The sequence below is a fragment of the Leptodactylus fuscus genome, chromosome 9 (assembly GCF_031893055.1).
Source record: "Leptodactylus fuscus isolate aLepFus1 chromosome 9, aLepFus1.hap2, whole genome shotgun sequence".
Classification (NCBI taxonomy): Eukaryota; Metazoa; Chordata; class Amphibia; order Anura; family Leptodactylidae; genus Leptodactylus; species Leptodactylus fuscus.
The window spans coordinates 12,960,827-12,976,729 of record NC_134273.1 but is presented as its reverse complement, the minus strand read 5'-3'; the positions used below and the strand labels follow the sequence as shown (position 1 = coordinate 12,976,729).

The following is a 15,903-nucleotide window of genomic DNA, read 5'->3' as shown; positions in this document are numbered from 1 at the left end:
CAAGTGTTATCGCCGCTTTAAGAGGGGACAGAACGCAGCTCCAGGTAGCAGAGCAGAAGTGTCCTGGTCACACTAGAGCTAAGACTGAGAAGAACCGCAGGAAGACTCTGCAGACATGGGGCCCAACCAGAGGAAGGTCTATGTGGTGGGAGTTGGAATGACCAAGGTCTGGCTGTCACAGCGTCTTATTACTTTGTATCTGTGTATACTGTGCGCTTCCTGCTCTCTGACCTTTGGGCTGTGTTCACACTGGCGTTTTTGACACTTCTGTGAATGCTGTTGGCGTTACTTTCTCAGTTTTGTAGAATTTTGTAACAAAATCAATCAATTATAAAAGTTACAAAGTTGCATTGTGTGGTGGGAGCAGTAACAGGGCGCCGTTCACACTATGCGGGATCCAGCTGCTGTATCTATAGGACCACACTGATTCCCAAAAGTGTCTTTGTACCTCCATTGGGCTGGGACACATTTTTTGGGGGCCATAAGGCAGACCTCAATCCGTCTCTACATCCATTAAAACCAGACAGATTGATTTGTTGTGCATCTCTCAAAACCGACATAAATGTGAACACGCTCCTAAGCAGATGCTAACAGAATTTAGGGCCGTGTTCATATTTGCTCGGTTGCTTATGTTTTAGAACCGTTTTAACTATTTATAAGCCTCGATCTGTGGTCCGATGGATCCGATCCTCACCCAGCGGACCCCACTGACTTATAACAATCACATGACACAAGTGTGCACAGAGCCTACATACGGTATATGTGTCCTGTCCGCTCGGGCAACACGGTGGCTCAGTGGTTAGCACTGCAGCACTGGAGTCCTGGGTTTGAATCCCGCCAGGAACAACATCTGCAAGGAGTTTGTATGTTCTCTCCGTGTTTGTGTGGATTTCCTCCCATACTACAAAGACATACTGATAGGAAAAAAATGTACATTGTGATCCGTTTTTGGAAACTTTTTGGTAACGTTTTATTTGTTGTCTATTACATCACATTCCGCCCTTTGACCAGACAGTAAACCTGCCGCGGCCTCAGAATAGAAAGTGGGTGAAAGTTACTTCCCGGGTATTGGCGGAGATCTAATGTATATCTATGGGATTGGCAGGGTTATAGATAGATAGATAGATAGATAGATAGATAGATAGATAGATAGATAATGTATGTCAAGTAAGGCAGAGTTCACACATTGATGAAAAGCTGTGGTTTTTATGTTGCAGATTTTGATGCGTTTTTTTGAGCCAACGCCAAAGGAATGGGAAATATATAGGGAATACTTGGGCCACATTCACACGACTGAGTCTGCCAATTTTGCAGCGTGATGGACGGCTTGTGATCCGTTCTGCTGACACGCAGCAGGATAGGACCCGGGACAGAACAGACCACCAGTCGCCCCCTTGGAGCATCACATGGCACACTCGGGCGTGCGCGTTACGCTTTACATGGAGGCCTATGGCTTTGGCTAAAAAATAAGCAAAATCTGCAACAAAAAAACACAACTTAAAGCTGCTAAGAGTCTTTCTATCATCATACTTGTTGACTGTTTCCAAAGGCAGCCGATAGCAGTGTGCCGTTGACTCTGGGCCCTATGACAGGTTGTGATTCTGTTTTTCTGTCTTCTTGCAGTTTATAAAGCCCCGGGATACGGTCGATTATCCCGATATGGCCAAGGAGGCCGGTGAGTGTCACGGGGGTGGGTGGGAGAGGGACGTGGTGAGTGTCATGGGGTGGGTGGGAGAGGGACGTGGTGGGTTGTAGTGTGAAGTGGCCAGTCTGTGTATAGCAGGTGTCCCATAGAGATTTATTGAGGGGCAGTATACTTCACCTGCCGCTGTAAGGGCCACACAGAGCCCCCCATTCTAGTGATTGGTGGTCTTCACTTATTTTAGGCTATGTTCACGGCCCCGCTATTTGTCCTGGTGACCCCACGCATTGACCGTGGACCCAGATGTGAACAAGATCCCTTATAGTCCTTTATTATTTTTGACTTTTTCCCTCTATATAACAGGGCAGAAGGCTCTGGCTGATGCAGGAATCCCGTACAACCTGGTGGAGCAGGCCTGCGTGGGCTACGTCTATGGTACGTGATATTACGTGTCTTATGATGATGACAAACTCGGCTCTGCTACATCCATACATACAATTTTTCCTAATAGGTCTGCCTTTCTATATGTCATGGTATATGGCGGTCTTATATTTGGGCTCCACACTACTCCTATTCTTACTGTAAAGTGCTGTTTTGGGGTTTCAGGTGACTCCACCTGTGGACAGCGGGCGATCTATCACAGCCTGGGGCTCACAGGAATCCCCATCATCAATGTGAACAACAACTGCTCTACGGGCTCCACGGCGCTGTTCATGGCCAGACAGCTGATCCAAGGAGGTGAGAGATGGCGACAGATCCCGATATAATGCACATATACCATAGAGACCTATTGGATTAACACTTTGTATCCCTACTCTATGCGTATGCATGCTCGGCTCAGCCAGGCATGCATGTATCCTGTATGAGAAGACGGAAGAAAGCTGGTGATTGCTTATCTTCTTTATGGAAATCCAGCAGTCCGATCCTTCTTTCCTCTAAAGTTTTCCACCTCCATTAGCTCAAGCTCTGTTCATTGTTTAATAGCCGCCGCTCCACTGATTCAGGGGCAGTTGGAATAGTTTCTCTAGCCCCCACCATTCCTAAGCAATGAGTGCAGTTCTCTTCAGTACCTGCTATGTCAACTAGACTCCCTAATCTCAAGTGGGTGCAGCAGGGAAGGGGGCGTGGCTCAGAGCTCTGTGTCTGATTGGAGCCCCGAGGCACGCCCCCTTCCCTGACACCATCCACTTGACATTAGGGAGTCTAGTTTGTATATTGGATACCAAAATGAACTGCATGGGATCAGTGGTGGCTACAGAAAAAAATCCAACTTTGTCAAAATCAGTGGAGTGGTGACTAGTTAAGGATGAAAAGAAGTGGAGGTGGAGACAGGTCCTATTTTAATTAAAAAATGTTACCATTTGTTTGGGCTAAACCGTGCGATCTCCAGGCTGATAAATTTTACCAAGCACAGCGCCGTATATTGTATAGTGGCTGTGCTTGGTATTGCAGTTCAGCCTTATATGTTTGAGTTTCAATAGGACTGAGCTGCAGTGTGGCCATGCGACCAGTGGTCGTGTGACCAGTGGCCTGAGAAGAGGACATAGAGCCCACCCAAGCCCTGCCGGCTCTTCCACATCAGAGATCCCTTGTGCATCACTTTTCCTATCTAATTTTGTGTTGAAAGACCGGGTGAACCAGTTTAGGATAAGAACCTCGCACATAAGCGGTGTATAGCCATAGGCTCTATAGAGGCATACAGTATGTTGTATGGCTATAATATAGCTACGTTGCATAATTGGTGATTTTTGCACACCCCTAACTCGCACCCTTCTCTTCTCCGTTCAGGACTGGCAGACTGTACCCTTGCACTTGGCTTTGAGAAGATGCAGCGAGGCTCCTTATCAAACATGGTCAGTATTTCTCTTGTTTTTTTTGTACAACTTTTACTGGGTTGACAAGTTCAGAAAGACTTGCCTGCGATTCCAGAAACAGCGCCAATCTTGTCTATGGGCCATGTCTGGTACTGCAACTTGTCACTGGAATGGGGTTGAGTTACAATAGCGGGTAGCGCATTGTCTTTGCTGCCTTTGGGGTGAATGTGTTCTTGTGTAAATACTTACCTTTAGTCACACGTTGGATTTGCATACAATAAATGACCAAGGGCTGTTTGTCTGTTTGCCACCATTGTCTAGAAATAGGGGAGGGTCCCGTGAACTCTTGAGCCTTTCTGGAACAGATAGAACAGACGTGTCTCTTTCTACCCTACTCGGCTTATAATACAATTCTAGAAACTTTCCAGACTAAGCCTGTGTTCACACTATCATGAAAGGCACCTGGTGACTCCATTGACTCACAGTAGGGTGGTCCCAGCTCATGTAATAGGAATAAGAAGAATGATGAAGGCAGAAGTATTGCTCCCATCAAAGCCTCAAATACTGATGGGCTCCATTGCAAGTCATTTGGGGCTATTGGGCCCTGGTGGAATCTGTTGTGTGACTGATCCCCTTCACTGAGCAGTAGCGTTAAAGGGATCTGCCCCAACTCCCCGGTTAGGAAGAGCGGTGGGATTTCAAACAGATTGACAACATTCTCCCTATTACTATGCATAGGTAATTGACAGCATTCTCCCCATTACTGTGCATAGGTAATTGACAGCATTCTCCCTATTACTATGCATAGATAATTGACAGCATTCTCCCCATTACTGTGCATAGGTAATTGACAGCATTCTCCCCATTACTGTGCATAGGTAATTGACAGCATTCTCCCCATTACTGTGCATAGGTAATTGACAGCATTATCCCTATTACTGTGCATAGGTAATTGATAGCATTATCCCTATTACTGTGCATAGGTAATTGATAGCATTATCCCTATTACTGTGCATAGGTAATTGACAGCATTCTCCCTATTACTGTGCATAGGTAATTGACAGCATTCTCCCTATTACTGTGCATAGCTAATTGACAGCATTCTCCCCATTACTGTGCATAGGTAATTGATAGCATTCACCCTATTACTGTGCATAGGTAATTGACAGTATTCTCCCTATTACTGTGCATAGGTAATTGACAACATTCTCCCCATTACTGTGCATAGGTAATTGACAGCATTCTCCCTATTACTGTGCATAGGAAATTGACAGCATTCTCCCCATTACTGTGCATAGGTAATTGACAGCATTCTCCCTATTACTGTGCATAGCTAATTGACAGAATTCTCCCTATTACTGTGCAAAGGGAGAAACTCTCATTCAGATCTGGATGGGGGAAGACTGTTTGCCAGACGTTCTTTATGGTGTTGGTTGCACACTGCAGTAATTTAACCATGGGAAGGCTGTATTCGGAGCTCTTTTGGAAGTGATAGGAGACACACATACATGGTCACCTCTTCCTTCTCAGTAGCCTCAGAATCAGACTGGTTGTGGAGCGCGGACGCTGCATCTGTCAGACTTCTACCATACTTTAATGTCTTGGGCAGATCATCTTTGGGATACTTGCTCTTCTTCAGTTTCTTTCCTGTAGCGTCCTGATGTTTCTGTCGTATGTTTTAGTTCAATGACAGGACCAACCCAATTGATAAGCACATGGAAGTCATATACAAGAAGTACGGCCTGGAAGCTGCTCCGATGGCTCCTCAGATGTTCGGTAGAGCCGGGCAGGAACACATGGAGAAGTATGGTAAGAGAATAATATTATATAAACCACAGTGGGTGTCTGATCCCCGTTGCACATTCTGCTACACTGATATATAGTATATTTGTTGTTTCCCATGCGCACAACTGGGTCCCTGCCGTGGAGAACTCGTCCATGTACATAGAGCTCACTGCACCATAGTCAGCTATCCGGCCATTCGGCAGCTCCCGGCATCATAACTGACTATTCTACAATGCGCTCTATGTGCACGGCCAAGATCAGTCTGGACTCTGTTGTGTACATGAGGCCTAAATGTCTCCAACTATTAGATATTGTAGTAACCGGACCGGCTAGGTGGGAACGTCGTGTGCGAATCCCTTGATAAATTCTGTTTGATGTTTCCTTGCAGGAACCAAGCCGGAACATTTCGCTAAGATCGCCTGGAAGAACCACAAGCATTCAACCAACAATCCGTAAGTGTCGCACGAGACGTCAGGATATCTGTACTTAAGGGGTTGGTCTTACAGTCACACCTTATTACCTGTCCCCTCTATGGTGGCTCAGTGGTTAGCAGCGTCCCCTTACAGTCCTGCAGTTTGTATGTTCCCCCTATGTTTGCCTAGGTTTCCTTGCACACTCCAAAGACCTCCTGATGGGGAATTTTACCCATTTTACTGCAGTCTTACCCCATCCATTTCACGTCCTCCTCTCTCTGCAGATACTCACAGTTTCAGGAGGAATACAGCCTGGATCAAGTGATGAAATCCCGCAACATTTTTGGTTACCTGACGATTCTGCAGTGCTGGTAGGTGCGGCGACCTGACACTAGGGGGCACTAAGAGAACTGAAGCCACTTTATCTGGAAGTATGGAAAGTTCTGGAGTCGTCAAAAAAAATATCCATGTTACATCTCGTTATATACTGTGTGTGTAAATTTGGAAAAATTTTAACTCCTTCCTGTCATCCATTATATGTATATAGTGCTGTACATATAGGACATGGCAATGGTGTGGGCTCTGGAGTGGACACCCTACCGTAATGGCGGGGATTGGAGACAACACCTTTAGTCCTGGCCATTGCAACCCTTAGTATATATGCAGTTAGATGGAGGGAGGGGTCCAGCCTAGATTTTTCATTCCTCCTCCAAAATATTGGGGGGAAAAAAAGTTATAGGTTCCCTAAAATGGTACTAATGTAAATGTCAGCATTAACAAAATACAAGTCAACCCACAAAAAACAAGCCCTCGTAAAGCTTGCCTTTAACCAGAATGATGTCTAGTCTACACTGAAGGGTTAATGGGGCATCTTCACTTCTTTGTGCCCTTAGGTGCAATTGTTGCAACATTCTTCAAATCTGGTTGTTTCCAGGGTCCTGGATTTGATGGGTTCCTGGGGGTGCATATATTTGATGGGCTCTTGGGTGCTGTGTATATTTAATGGGATCTCATGGGGCTGCATATATTTGATGGGCTGCATATAGGATGGGCTCCGGGAGCTGCATATATGTGATGGGCTTTGAAGGGCTGTATATATTTGATGGGCTCCGGGGGGCTGCGTATATTTCATGGTCTTCCAGGGGGCTGCATATATTTGATGGGCTCAGGCAGATCTGACACTGCTCTCCTTACTGCAGTCCAACCTCTGATGGAGCAGCGGCGGCCATTCTGGCCAGTGAAGACTTTGTGAAGAAGCATGGCCTGCAGCACCAGGCAGTGGAGATCGTGGCCCAGGAGATGGTGACGGACACGGCCAGCTCATTTAATGAACAGAGCACCATCAAGGCAGTAAGCGAGGCCTTCTGTATGGGGGGATATTTATCAAATCTGGTGCAGAGCTCGGGCCGAGCAGTTTTACCATTTGTGTTTTTTAGGTTGGATATGACATGTCCAAGATCGCAGCGGACCGGTGTTATCAGAAGACTGGGCTGAGACCAGAAGACGTGGACGTCATTGAGCTTCACGACTGCTTCTCTGCCAATGAGCTCATCACCTATGAGGCGCTCGGACTGTGCCCACCGGGTACGCCATCTTACAGAGTATTACCTGTAGGGCTTGGACCACAAGATAAACGTGTCCCCTGTCCACAGTTGGTATCTGACCGCTGAGACCCCAACTAGTCATGAGAATATGGGGGCTGCGTCCCACCATGTATATGGGATGGCGATTGCTCATGAATGCTGCATTCAGCTCTATGGGATGGCTGGAGATACTGCGGCCGAGCTCTGTACTCAGCTTCAGCAGTCCCATAGACATGAATGGAGAGAAGCAGGGGAACTTAGGACCCCATTCAAGTGATCATGAGGGTCCTAGTGGTCAGACATTGTGAATAGGGGATTAGTTTAAAGGGGTTATCTGGGAGTTTTATTGATGACCTATCCTTAGAATAGGTCATTGATATCTGATCAGTGGGATCGGACTCATGGGACCCCCCCACAGATCAGCTGCTTGAACTGGCAGCAGCATTCAGTTGAGCACTGCTTTGGCAAAGGCCATTTGAAGTCGCCTTTGTCATGGCCTGTTCACAGCTCAGTCCTATTCAAGTGAATGGGGCTGAGCTGTAATACCAAGCACAGCCACTATGTAAATATACAGCGCTGTGTATGGTATTCATTAAAGAGTCTGCAGCCTCTTCAAGTAGCTGATCTGTGGGGGTCCCAGGTGTCAGGTGCCCACCAATCGGATAATGGTCATCAATAGTAACTCCCAGAAAACCCTTTTAGGAGTGCACTTGGGTGCATTGCAAAGTTGCATTGCACGACCGGGCTTGTATTGCACGACCACTATGTATCAGAAGGCAGGCAGTGCAAGCAGTGAAGCTTTTATTGTGCATGGGACGATCACAGAACCTTGTGCTAGAAATCTGCCGCTTGCGAATTTCCCCTTACTGAGTGATAACATCTGATCTGCTTTCCTTGGTTTCCCTTTTGCAGGTGGAGCTGGAGACCTGATTGACAGAGGAGACAATACATATGGAGGATGCTGGGTTGTCAATCCGAGCGGAGGGTTGATCTCCAAGGGGCATCCACTGGGTGCGACAGGTCAGTTGCATAAATTGTGGTATTCAGCAAACCTTATGATAAAATCTGTAACCAGGAATCAGAAGCTGCATCATTTGGGTGCACATAGGCCTGCAGAGGAGCTGCGTACATGGAACGGTAGGTTAGTTAAGGTGAATTTGCAAAGTTGCTTCAATCTCTATCTGATACAAGTTTAGGTGAGTATATTTGTGGCAGAAATCTTTGCAATTGGAAATCCGTGCCATTGATCTAAATGGGGTGGAAATATGTAGAAGAATGGGATAGTTGTAGAAATTTCTTCCATAAATATGCCCTAATAACTATACCACTGCGGCAACGCATTGCAGTTTGTCCGGAAAGTTCGCAGATGACCTGACTTATTGCAGCAGCTTATTGATGTCCCTATTAAGGTAACCCGCAAACCTTCGCCCTGTGCGAAGGTTTTTAGCTGCAATCTTTACTCCATATTTACAAGGTGCGATGCAGAACTCGGATTACAGCTCTTACTGCTGCTCAGACTTTACAACCTCACTATGGCCTGTGTTGACCTGGCTACATAAGGCCTAATACACATGTAGGCTAAAGACCAAAGCAGAGCTTGACGATATCTTGGCCGGGCTCAGCTCTTATCTGGTTGTTTATAGGATATTTTGGAATTTGTGCCGCTTTTATCTCCGTGCCTGATAGAGATGCCCGGACTTTACCCCGCACACCTTGAACTTCACTTTCCTCTATCCAGGCTACCTCTGACACACATCAGATACAGGGACCTGCAAATCTTTGCCAGTCATAAGTAAAATGCTACAAACTGGCACCTGAAAAACCGCCATTGATCCGGGATAATGGCTGATAAGTTTGAGGACTTGGGTCTGTCTGGTTCGGCTCCAGGTATCCGTCCTGCGTTGCAAAAAAACAAGGTTTCTCTCATTGATCTTTCTCATTCATGTCCTTAGTAAGGGTCAAGGGAGCGCGACACCAAACCTGCTGACACTGCGTCGGGTGCAGACTGACATTGTGCAGTCACAGCCAGGACCTGCCACGCGGTCAATGATTTTATTATAATATCTTATCTCATTTTCTGTTATCATTGACTTATACCATAACCAGTCTAAAATCCCATTCAGCAAAATTCAGGTCACCAGGCAGCAGTGTCCCTACGACAACTCTTCCTGATTCTGATAATTGAACTTTGTCATAGGGACATGTGCTAAGAATACTCCTCAAATGTGTATTCACTGGACCTACTACTCCATAATTTGACTCTGTGGTCTCTTGGGGCTTGTGATATTAGCAATGAGGTAGGGGAGGGAGTCCAGGGGAGGTGAAGGAAGGAGAATATCAGGGTTTATTAAGTTTCTGCACCACCCCTAGACCTCTACATATACCTCGGGGTCTTAAGAGAGCCCAGACTATAATAATGTCTTGTGGTTAACAAAGCCCAAAAGTTTTGGGTTTGGATCGAGCCTGAAACTTTTTGAAAGTTCTTGTTCCAGTTCAATCCAAACCAGTTGTCTCACCGGTTCCAGTCATGTGCATAGAACACCTAAAATCCTCTTTGATATAGGGGTATGGGGGATTCCTCTTGCCCCTATTGCAAGTCCCAGTCTGCTTCATAGGATGTGGGTAAGGCCAGAGCGTCAGAGATTTTGGAATTGTATGGTTACTGCTGTCTGTGCTGTCGGGTATGGAAAAAATGTCTATTTAAAAACGTGGGGTTATTAGTAAAGTTTGGTAAGCTGCGGACATCCTGCATAGATTAGTCAGCTACTAGGGGGTTACTTACATATAGACAGGGGCTGCTGTAATCCTGTATTGGGACCCCATTGCAGAGAGCCCGGGCGGTGTGTGAGCCACTGATGCTGCACAATATTTTTCCCGGTCCGTTGGCTATATTACAAGATGGATGGCTCTGCTGATGTCTGTATAACTTAACCACTTAACCGCTGCAAAATCTGAAACAAAAAGAACAATACATGAACACAACGTGAAGCTGTAGCCTAAATATGCTGAATGCATATTAGCAGAATGAGTGTGGGCAGTGAGGGGTTAAATGGAGTTGCAGTACTACCTTTCAGCAGCTAGGGGGCACTCACGAGGCGGAAGCTCATCTTATCGGTGTCTTTTCTGTCTCCACAGGCCTGGCTCAGTGTGCAGAACTCTGCTGGCAGCTCAGAGGTCAGGCCGGGAAGCGACAAGTCCCAGGAGCCAAGCTCGCCCTGCAGCACAATATCGGAATCGGGGGAGCCGTGGTGGTTACCTTATACAAGATGGGATTTCCAGACGCAGCAGCCAGGTAAGGGATTGTGGTATATTGTAGTAGATTATGTGTCTGTGCAATGCACTATTGTGTGCACTTCTCACATCCCATTCTATTATGTAACCTATGCTGTTCTGTATACGGTATATTTGGTGCACAGCAGACGGGGATCCCTGCACAATACTCTGCCTACATCATGTAAGTGAGGCCGGTGATCCCTGGCAGGGAGGGGGTGACATGACAGCAGTGCTATTGTTTGCTTGTAGCTGCCTATGAATGGTCACCTATAACCCAGAGGGAGCATTGCATCCTGGGAAGCTGCTTCTCATGCTGCACTATAGGAGGGAGCTTGCTATGGAATACACGGCTTCATATCCCACACCCTATACATTTATCAGTCTACAGATTCCTTACATGACGATAATTCTGAATGTGTTCATTTTAGTTGCTTTTAAAACAATGCAACATTTGCAGTTGGCTGCTATTGCTTTCTGTTATCAGCCTTTGAAGCGTGATTATAAAAAGGAGGGTGATAAAAATGTCTGATCTCCCCCATGTGCCTCTTTAGTTCCCCAAGTATGACTGATTAGACTTCAAGCAATTGATACTTAGAAATGAAGTCTCCCTCCCCGATCTGATCCCGTGTCTACATACCGTCTAGGTGTGAATGATGGTCACCACTAGTCTACATAGCCGCGCTTTAAAGGAGTTGTCTAGGACTTTAAAAACATGGCTGCCTGCTTACCGAAACGGCACCACCCCTGTCCATAGGCTGTAGCTGGTATTGCAGTGATTGAAGTTGAGCTGCAATTTCACCTGCAACCTGAGCACAGGTGCGGTGCAACACGACTGCAGTTCCTTGTTCAACCAGGGAGCTGGGAGCGTCACTGTGTCCTAGAAGTCAGAGATGGCCATCACTTGATGAGTACCCCTTTAAGAGCAGGGTCTGTGACTGACCTATTGAGTAACCATGAACCGTGTCCAAAACTCAATACCGGTTAAAGTTCAGGCCCCGCTATGGCCCCCGGGCACAGAATTGTCACTTATTTTGTATAACAAATTGCTGCGTGTGAATAACGCCAATATGGGTTCAGGGTTTGCAGGGCACCTGGACATCTGCAGTCTGTAAGAGTAGAGTTTTCTTCCACAAACACAACCATAGTGAATACTAAACTGAGACTCCGTATCGGTAATGGTGGAGTGCTCCTTTAAATAATCCCAATCTGTCTCTCCAGATCTTCCCGTATCCAGCTGAATCCGACCAGCGCTGAAGATGGATTTAAGGCCCAGTATGTATTCAAAGAGATTGAGAAGAAACTGTCAGAGGTCAGTAAGTCAAGGGTTAACTGGCTTTCCCTTTCTTACCATAATTCAGGGATTTTTCCTAAAAGGAAATCATTAGATGGAAGTTCCTGATTTTTTGGATACTGTAGTTGTCACATAGAGCGGGCATGGGGGACGTAAAAATGGCGAAACATCGACAGACCCCATTGGCAAGAGATTCCAGGAACAGTGTAGCCTGGCCTAGGGGTCGGGATAGGGGGTCGGTGTTCCCATCTTAGAAGGCGATTTGCTAAGATGGGAATAACCCTTTAAGCTCCTGGAGGTGAATAGTCTGTAAATAATTGGATTTCACAACCGAGGTTACAGTAATAGATTCCTATGGATCGGATCAAAGATCACTTGTCTAATCTGTGTAACTGCCCTCTGATAAGACAGGGCGTGAGGGCAAAATCTAAATTCTAGGGCCTTCCCTCGGGGATCTGACATTTGTACTTTATACCGTGTATTATGGCGGCGTCATCCTATACCGTACCATACTATCCTGGATTTTTAGGGGACGTGCGACTGATATTGTGCTAATTTTCTGCAATGATGAGGTTATTGTATAGCGTATTTGCCACCAATTTTATCTTCTACATGGTGAAAAATATCAATCGACATGCTGCAGGCAGTGTCATAGAATCTCTTCCGCTTTCTGATACTGTAATACGCTGCAGATTTCCGCATACAATTCCATAGCAGACACTGTGCAGCATATCCATATGTTCTGCAATGGCAGCTGATAACACATACCCTACCCTTATCTGTTTCTTGTTACCACTCCTCTTCCAGGAAGGAGAACAATTTGTTAAGAAGATTGGAGGAGTCTTTGCCTTTAAGGTGAGGGACGGACCTGATGGAAAAGAGGCAACTTGGGTGGTGGACGTGAAGAATGGCAAAGGCTCTGTCCACTTCAACTCAGGTGAGGACCTTCACCATCTCAGTATGGACCTGCATTGTGGTGGTCTTGGCATGCTTCATATAGGAGCACCATACACAGGATGACTATATGTCTGTAGTATAGATCTATATACTGTGTGTGCCGCCATTCAGGGTCCATGCACCTTGCTTCGCTGTGTGCGTGAGTCCTAGTGGTTCATGACACTCTCTAGGAAATTCTACAAGTCCATCTTATAAATTGTCGTCCTATCGATAAATTCTAAAATATAATAAATCTCTTATTCACTGACAGCGAAGAGTCACTTCTGTTTTCTTTGATTCTGTGCGTTACAGATAAGAAAGCCGACTGTACAATCTCCATGGCGGACTCGGACCTGCTAGCCTTGATGACCGGCAAGATCAATCCACAGACCGTAAGTATGACACGTACCAGAGAATCCAGAAATTTTCCCTCTGCAAAGGGGAATAGTCTGGAATTAAAGGGATCCTATCATTAAAACACAAGTTTTTTTTGTCCCGAACACGTAGGAATCGCCTTAAGAAAGGCGATTCTTCTCCTACCTTTAGATATCTTCTCCGCACCGCCATTCGGTATAAATCCCGGTTTTCATCAGTAGGCAAATGAGTTTTCTCGCAGCACTGGGGGTGGGCCCCAGCACTCAAACAGCACTGGAGGCGTCCCCAATGCTGCGAGGGAACTCTCCAGTGCCGTCTCCATCTTCTTCAAGAACGGCCTCTTCACATGTCTTCTTCCAGCGCTGGTGGTCAAACTTCTAGGCCTCGGGCAGAGCAGACTGCGCATGCCCACAGGCCACAAGAAAATGGCCGCTTACTTACTGTATAATCAGCCATTTTTCTGTTTGAGTGCTGGGGCCCGCCCCCAGTGCTGCGAGAGAACTCATTTGTACACCTGATGCAGCTCCTATACAATATATTAACTAGTCAGACCGGAATTGTCTTTTTGGCCAGATGCACAGCCATTTTAACACAATGGTGGGTCCAGGGCAAAGATATAACATGAGCATCCTCAGCCCATACGGGTACTGCACAGCCATAGCACTGTGCACCTTGGTAATACAATACTTCTCGGATCTATGTATATGGTGCCATTTTGCAGCATGTTACATCACAACCAGGGGTTACTTACTTTTCAGTCTCCATTATACATTGACTCTTACTAATCTCTTTGACGTCTTGCAGGCTTTCTTCCAGGGCAAGCTGAAAATCACTGGTAATATGGGCCTTGCCATGAAGTTGCAGAGTCTACAGCTGCAGCCAGTGAAAGCCAAGCTCTGAAGAGATGACGTGTCCGATATGACAAATGTGAACAGTGCAGCAGATGCCCAGATGTCGCTGGTGTTGACGTCTAAAGGACCAACTGCTGCTTCCTCTACCTAAGAATAATAGAATTGCTGTATGTCCTCTTTATTTCTGAGCAGGCGGCATGTAGCACATGTACAGTCCTATGAAAAAGTTTGGGCACCCCTATTAATCTTAATCATTTTTAGTTCTAAATATTTTGGTGTTTATAACAGCCATTTCAGTTTGATATATCTAATAACTGATGGACACAGTAATATTTCAGGATTGAAATGAGGTTTATTGTACTAACAGAAAATGTGCAATATGCATTAAACCAAAATTTGACCGGTGCAAAAGTATGGGCACCTCAACAGAAAAGTGACATTAATATTTAGTAGATCCTCCTTTTGCAAAGATAACAGCCTCTAGTCGCTTCCTGTAGCTTTTAATCAGTTCCTGGATCCTGGATAAAGGTATTTTGGACCAAAATTCCACCAAATTTTACAGTGGGTAGCATGTGTTTTTCTTGGAATGCTGTTTCTTTTTGGACGCCATGCATAACGCCTTTTTTTATAACCAAACAACTCAATTTTTGTTTCCAAAATGAAGCTGCCTTGTCCAAATGTGCTTTTTCATACCTCAGGCAACTCTATTTGTGGCGTACGTGCAGAAACGGCTTCTTTCTCATCACTCTCCCATACAGCTTCTATTTGTGCAAAGTGCGCTGTATAGTTGACCGATGCACAGTGACACCATCTGCAGCAAGATGATGCTGCAGCTCTTTGGAGGTGGTCTGTGGATTGTCCTTGACTGTTCTCACCATTCTTCTTCTCTGCCTTTCTGATATTTTTCTTGGCCTGCCACTTCTGGGCTTAACAAGAACTGTCCCTGTGGTCTTCCATTTCCTTACTATGTTCCTCACAGTGGAAACTGACAGGTTAAATCTCTGAGACAACTTTTTGTATCCTTCCCCTGAACAACTATGTTGAACAATCTTTGTTTTCAGATCATTTGAGAGTTGTTTTGAGTAGCCCATGATGCCACTCTTCAGAGGAGATTCAAATAGGAGATCAACTTGCAATTGGCCACCTTAAATACCTTTTCTTATGATTGGATACATCTGGCTATGAAGTTCAAAGCTCACTGAGGTTACAAAACCAATTTTGTGCTTCAGTAAGTCAGTAAAAAGTAGTTAGGGGAATTCAAATCAATAAAATGATAAGGGTGCCCATACTTTTGCACCGGTCAAATTTTGGTTTAATGCATATTGCACATTTTCTGTTAGTACAATAAACCTCATTTCAATCCTGAAATATTACTGTGTCCATCAGTTATTAGATATATCAAACTGAAATGGCTGTTGCAAACACCAAAATATTTAGAACAAAAAATGATTAAGATTAATAGGGGTGCCCAAACTTTTTCATAGGACTGTATGTATACTGTATATACATGTATATGATTGGTCTACGCCACCGGGCTGCTTAGAAATAAAGAGACTTGTTAGGGACATTGCTTCTAACAGCGTGACTTAATCCCTTGTCTCCTCGACACTAATGGATAGATATCATTTGTGAAGCAGATCTATAGCTCAGCGGTGATCGAACTAATCCCTGTGATTTTAGGATGCCAGCCTGCTACTACTGCCCGCTGTCTATACGCCACAGCCGTGGACAGCGCTCACTGCAGAATTCGCTAACTTGTTGATACTTAAATTAACGTTTAATAAAAAATCTCTACTTTCACAAATTTCAGGCTTTGTTTTCTACATAAATGGCCGGTCATATGTGCAAAGACGTGTTACTGGATGCCGATGCAGTACACTGGCTTTTAGTCGCGGCTACCCAGCTTTTGGATCAGAACCTGACGCGGCCTCCATCTCAGG

General features: G+C 45.5%; 1 protein-coding gene across 1 annotated transcript; it reads left to right on the top strand.

Moving 5' to 3' along the window:
- The first annotated feature begins 22 nt into the window (after positions 1 to 22).
- Positions 23 to 14,248, top strand: SCP2 (sterol carrier protein 2). The gene is made up of 16 exons (XM_075287750.1): positions 23 to 166; positions 1,624 to 1,675; positions 2,006 to 2,077; positions 2,249 to 2,380; positions 3,431 to 3,495; positions 5,139 to 5,265; positions 5,630 to 5,693; positions 5,939 to 6,025; positions 6,854 to 7,004; positions 7,091 to 7,238; positions 8,150 to 8,257; positions 10,373 to 10,529; positions 11,729 to 11,819; positions 12,609 to 12,738; positions 13,050 to 13,129; positions 13,917 to 14,248. The coding sequence occupies exons 1-16, from the start codon at positions 116 to 118 to the stop codon at positions 14,010 to 14,012; spliced, it is 1,611 nt and encodes a 536-aa protein (XP_075143851.1). The 5' UTR covers positions 23 to 115; the 3' UTR covers positions 14,013 to 14,248.
- Positions 14,249 to 15,903: the final 1,655 nt, after the last annotated feature.

Excerpts from the sequence above, each read along its gene's own strand:
- SCP2 (XM_075287750.1), top strand. The coding sequence starts at position 116 with ATGGGGCCCAACCAGAGGAAGGTCTATGTGGTGGGAGTTGGAATGACC. Across the intron at positions 2,078-2,248 it reads CTGCGTGGGCTACGTCTATG|GTGACTCCACCTGTGGACAG; the intron begins GTACGTGATATT and ends TTGGGGTTTCAG. Across the intron at positions 7,005-7,090 it reads AACAGAGCACCATCAAGGCA|GTTGGATATGACATGTCCAA; the intron begins GTAAGCGAGGCC and ends TGTGTTTTTTAG.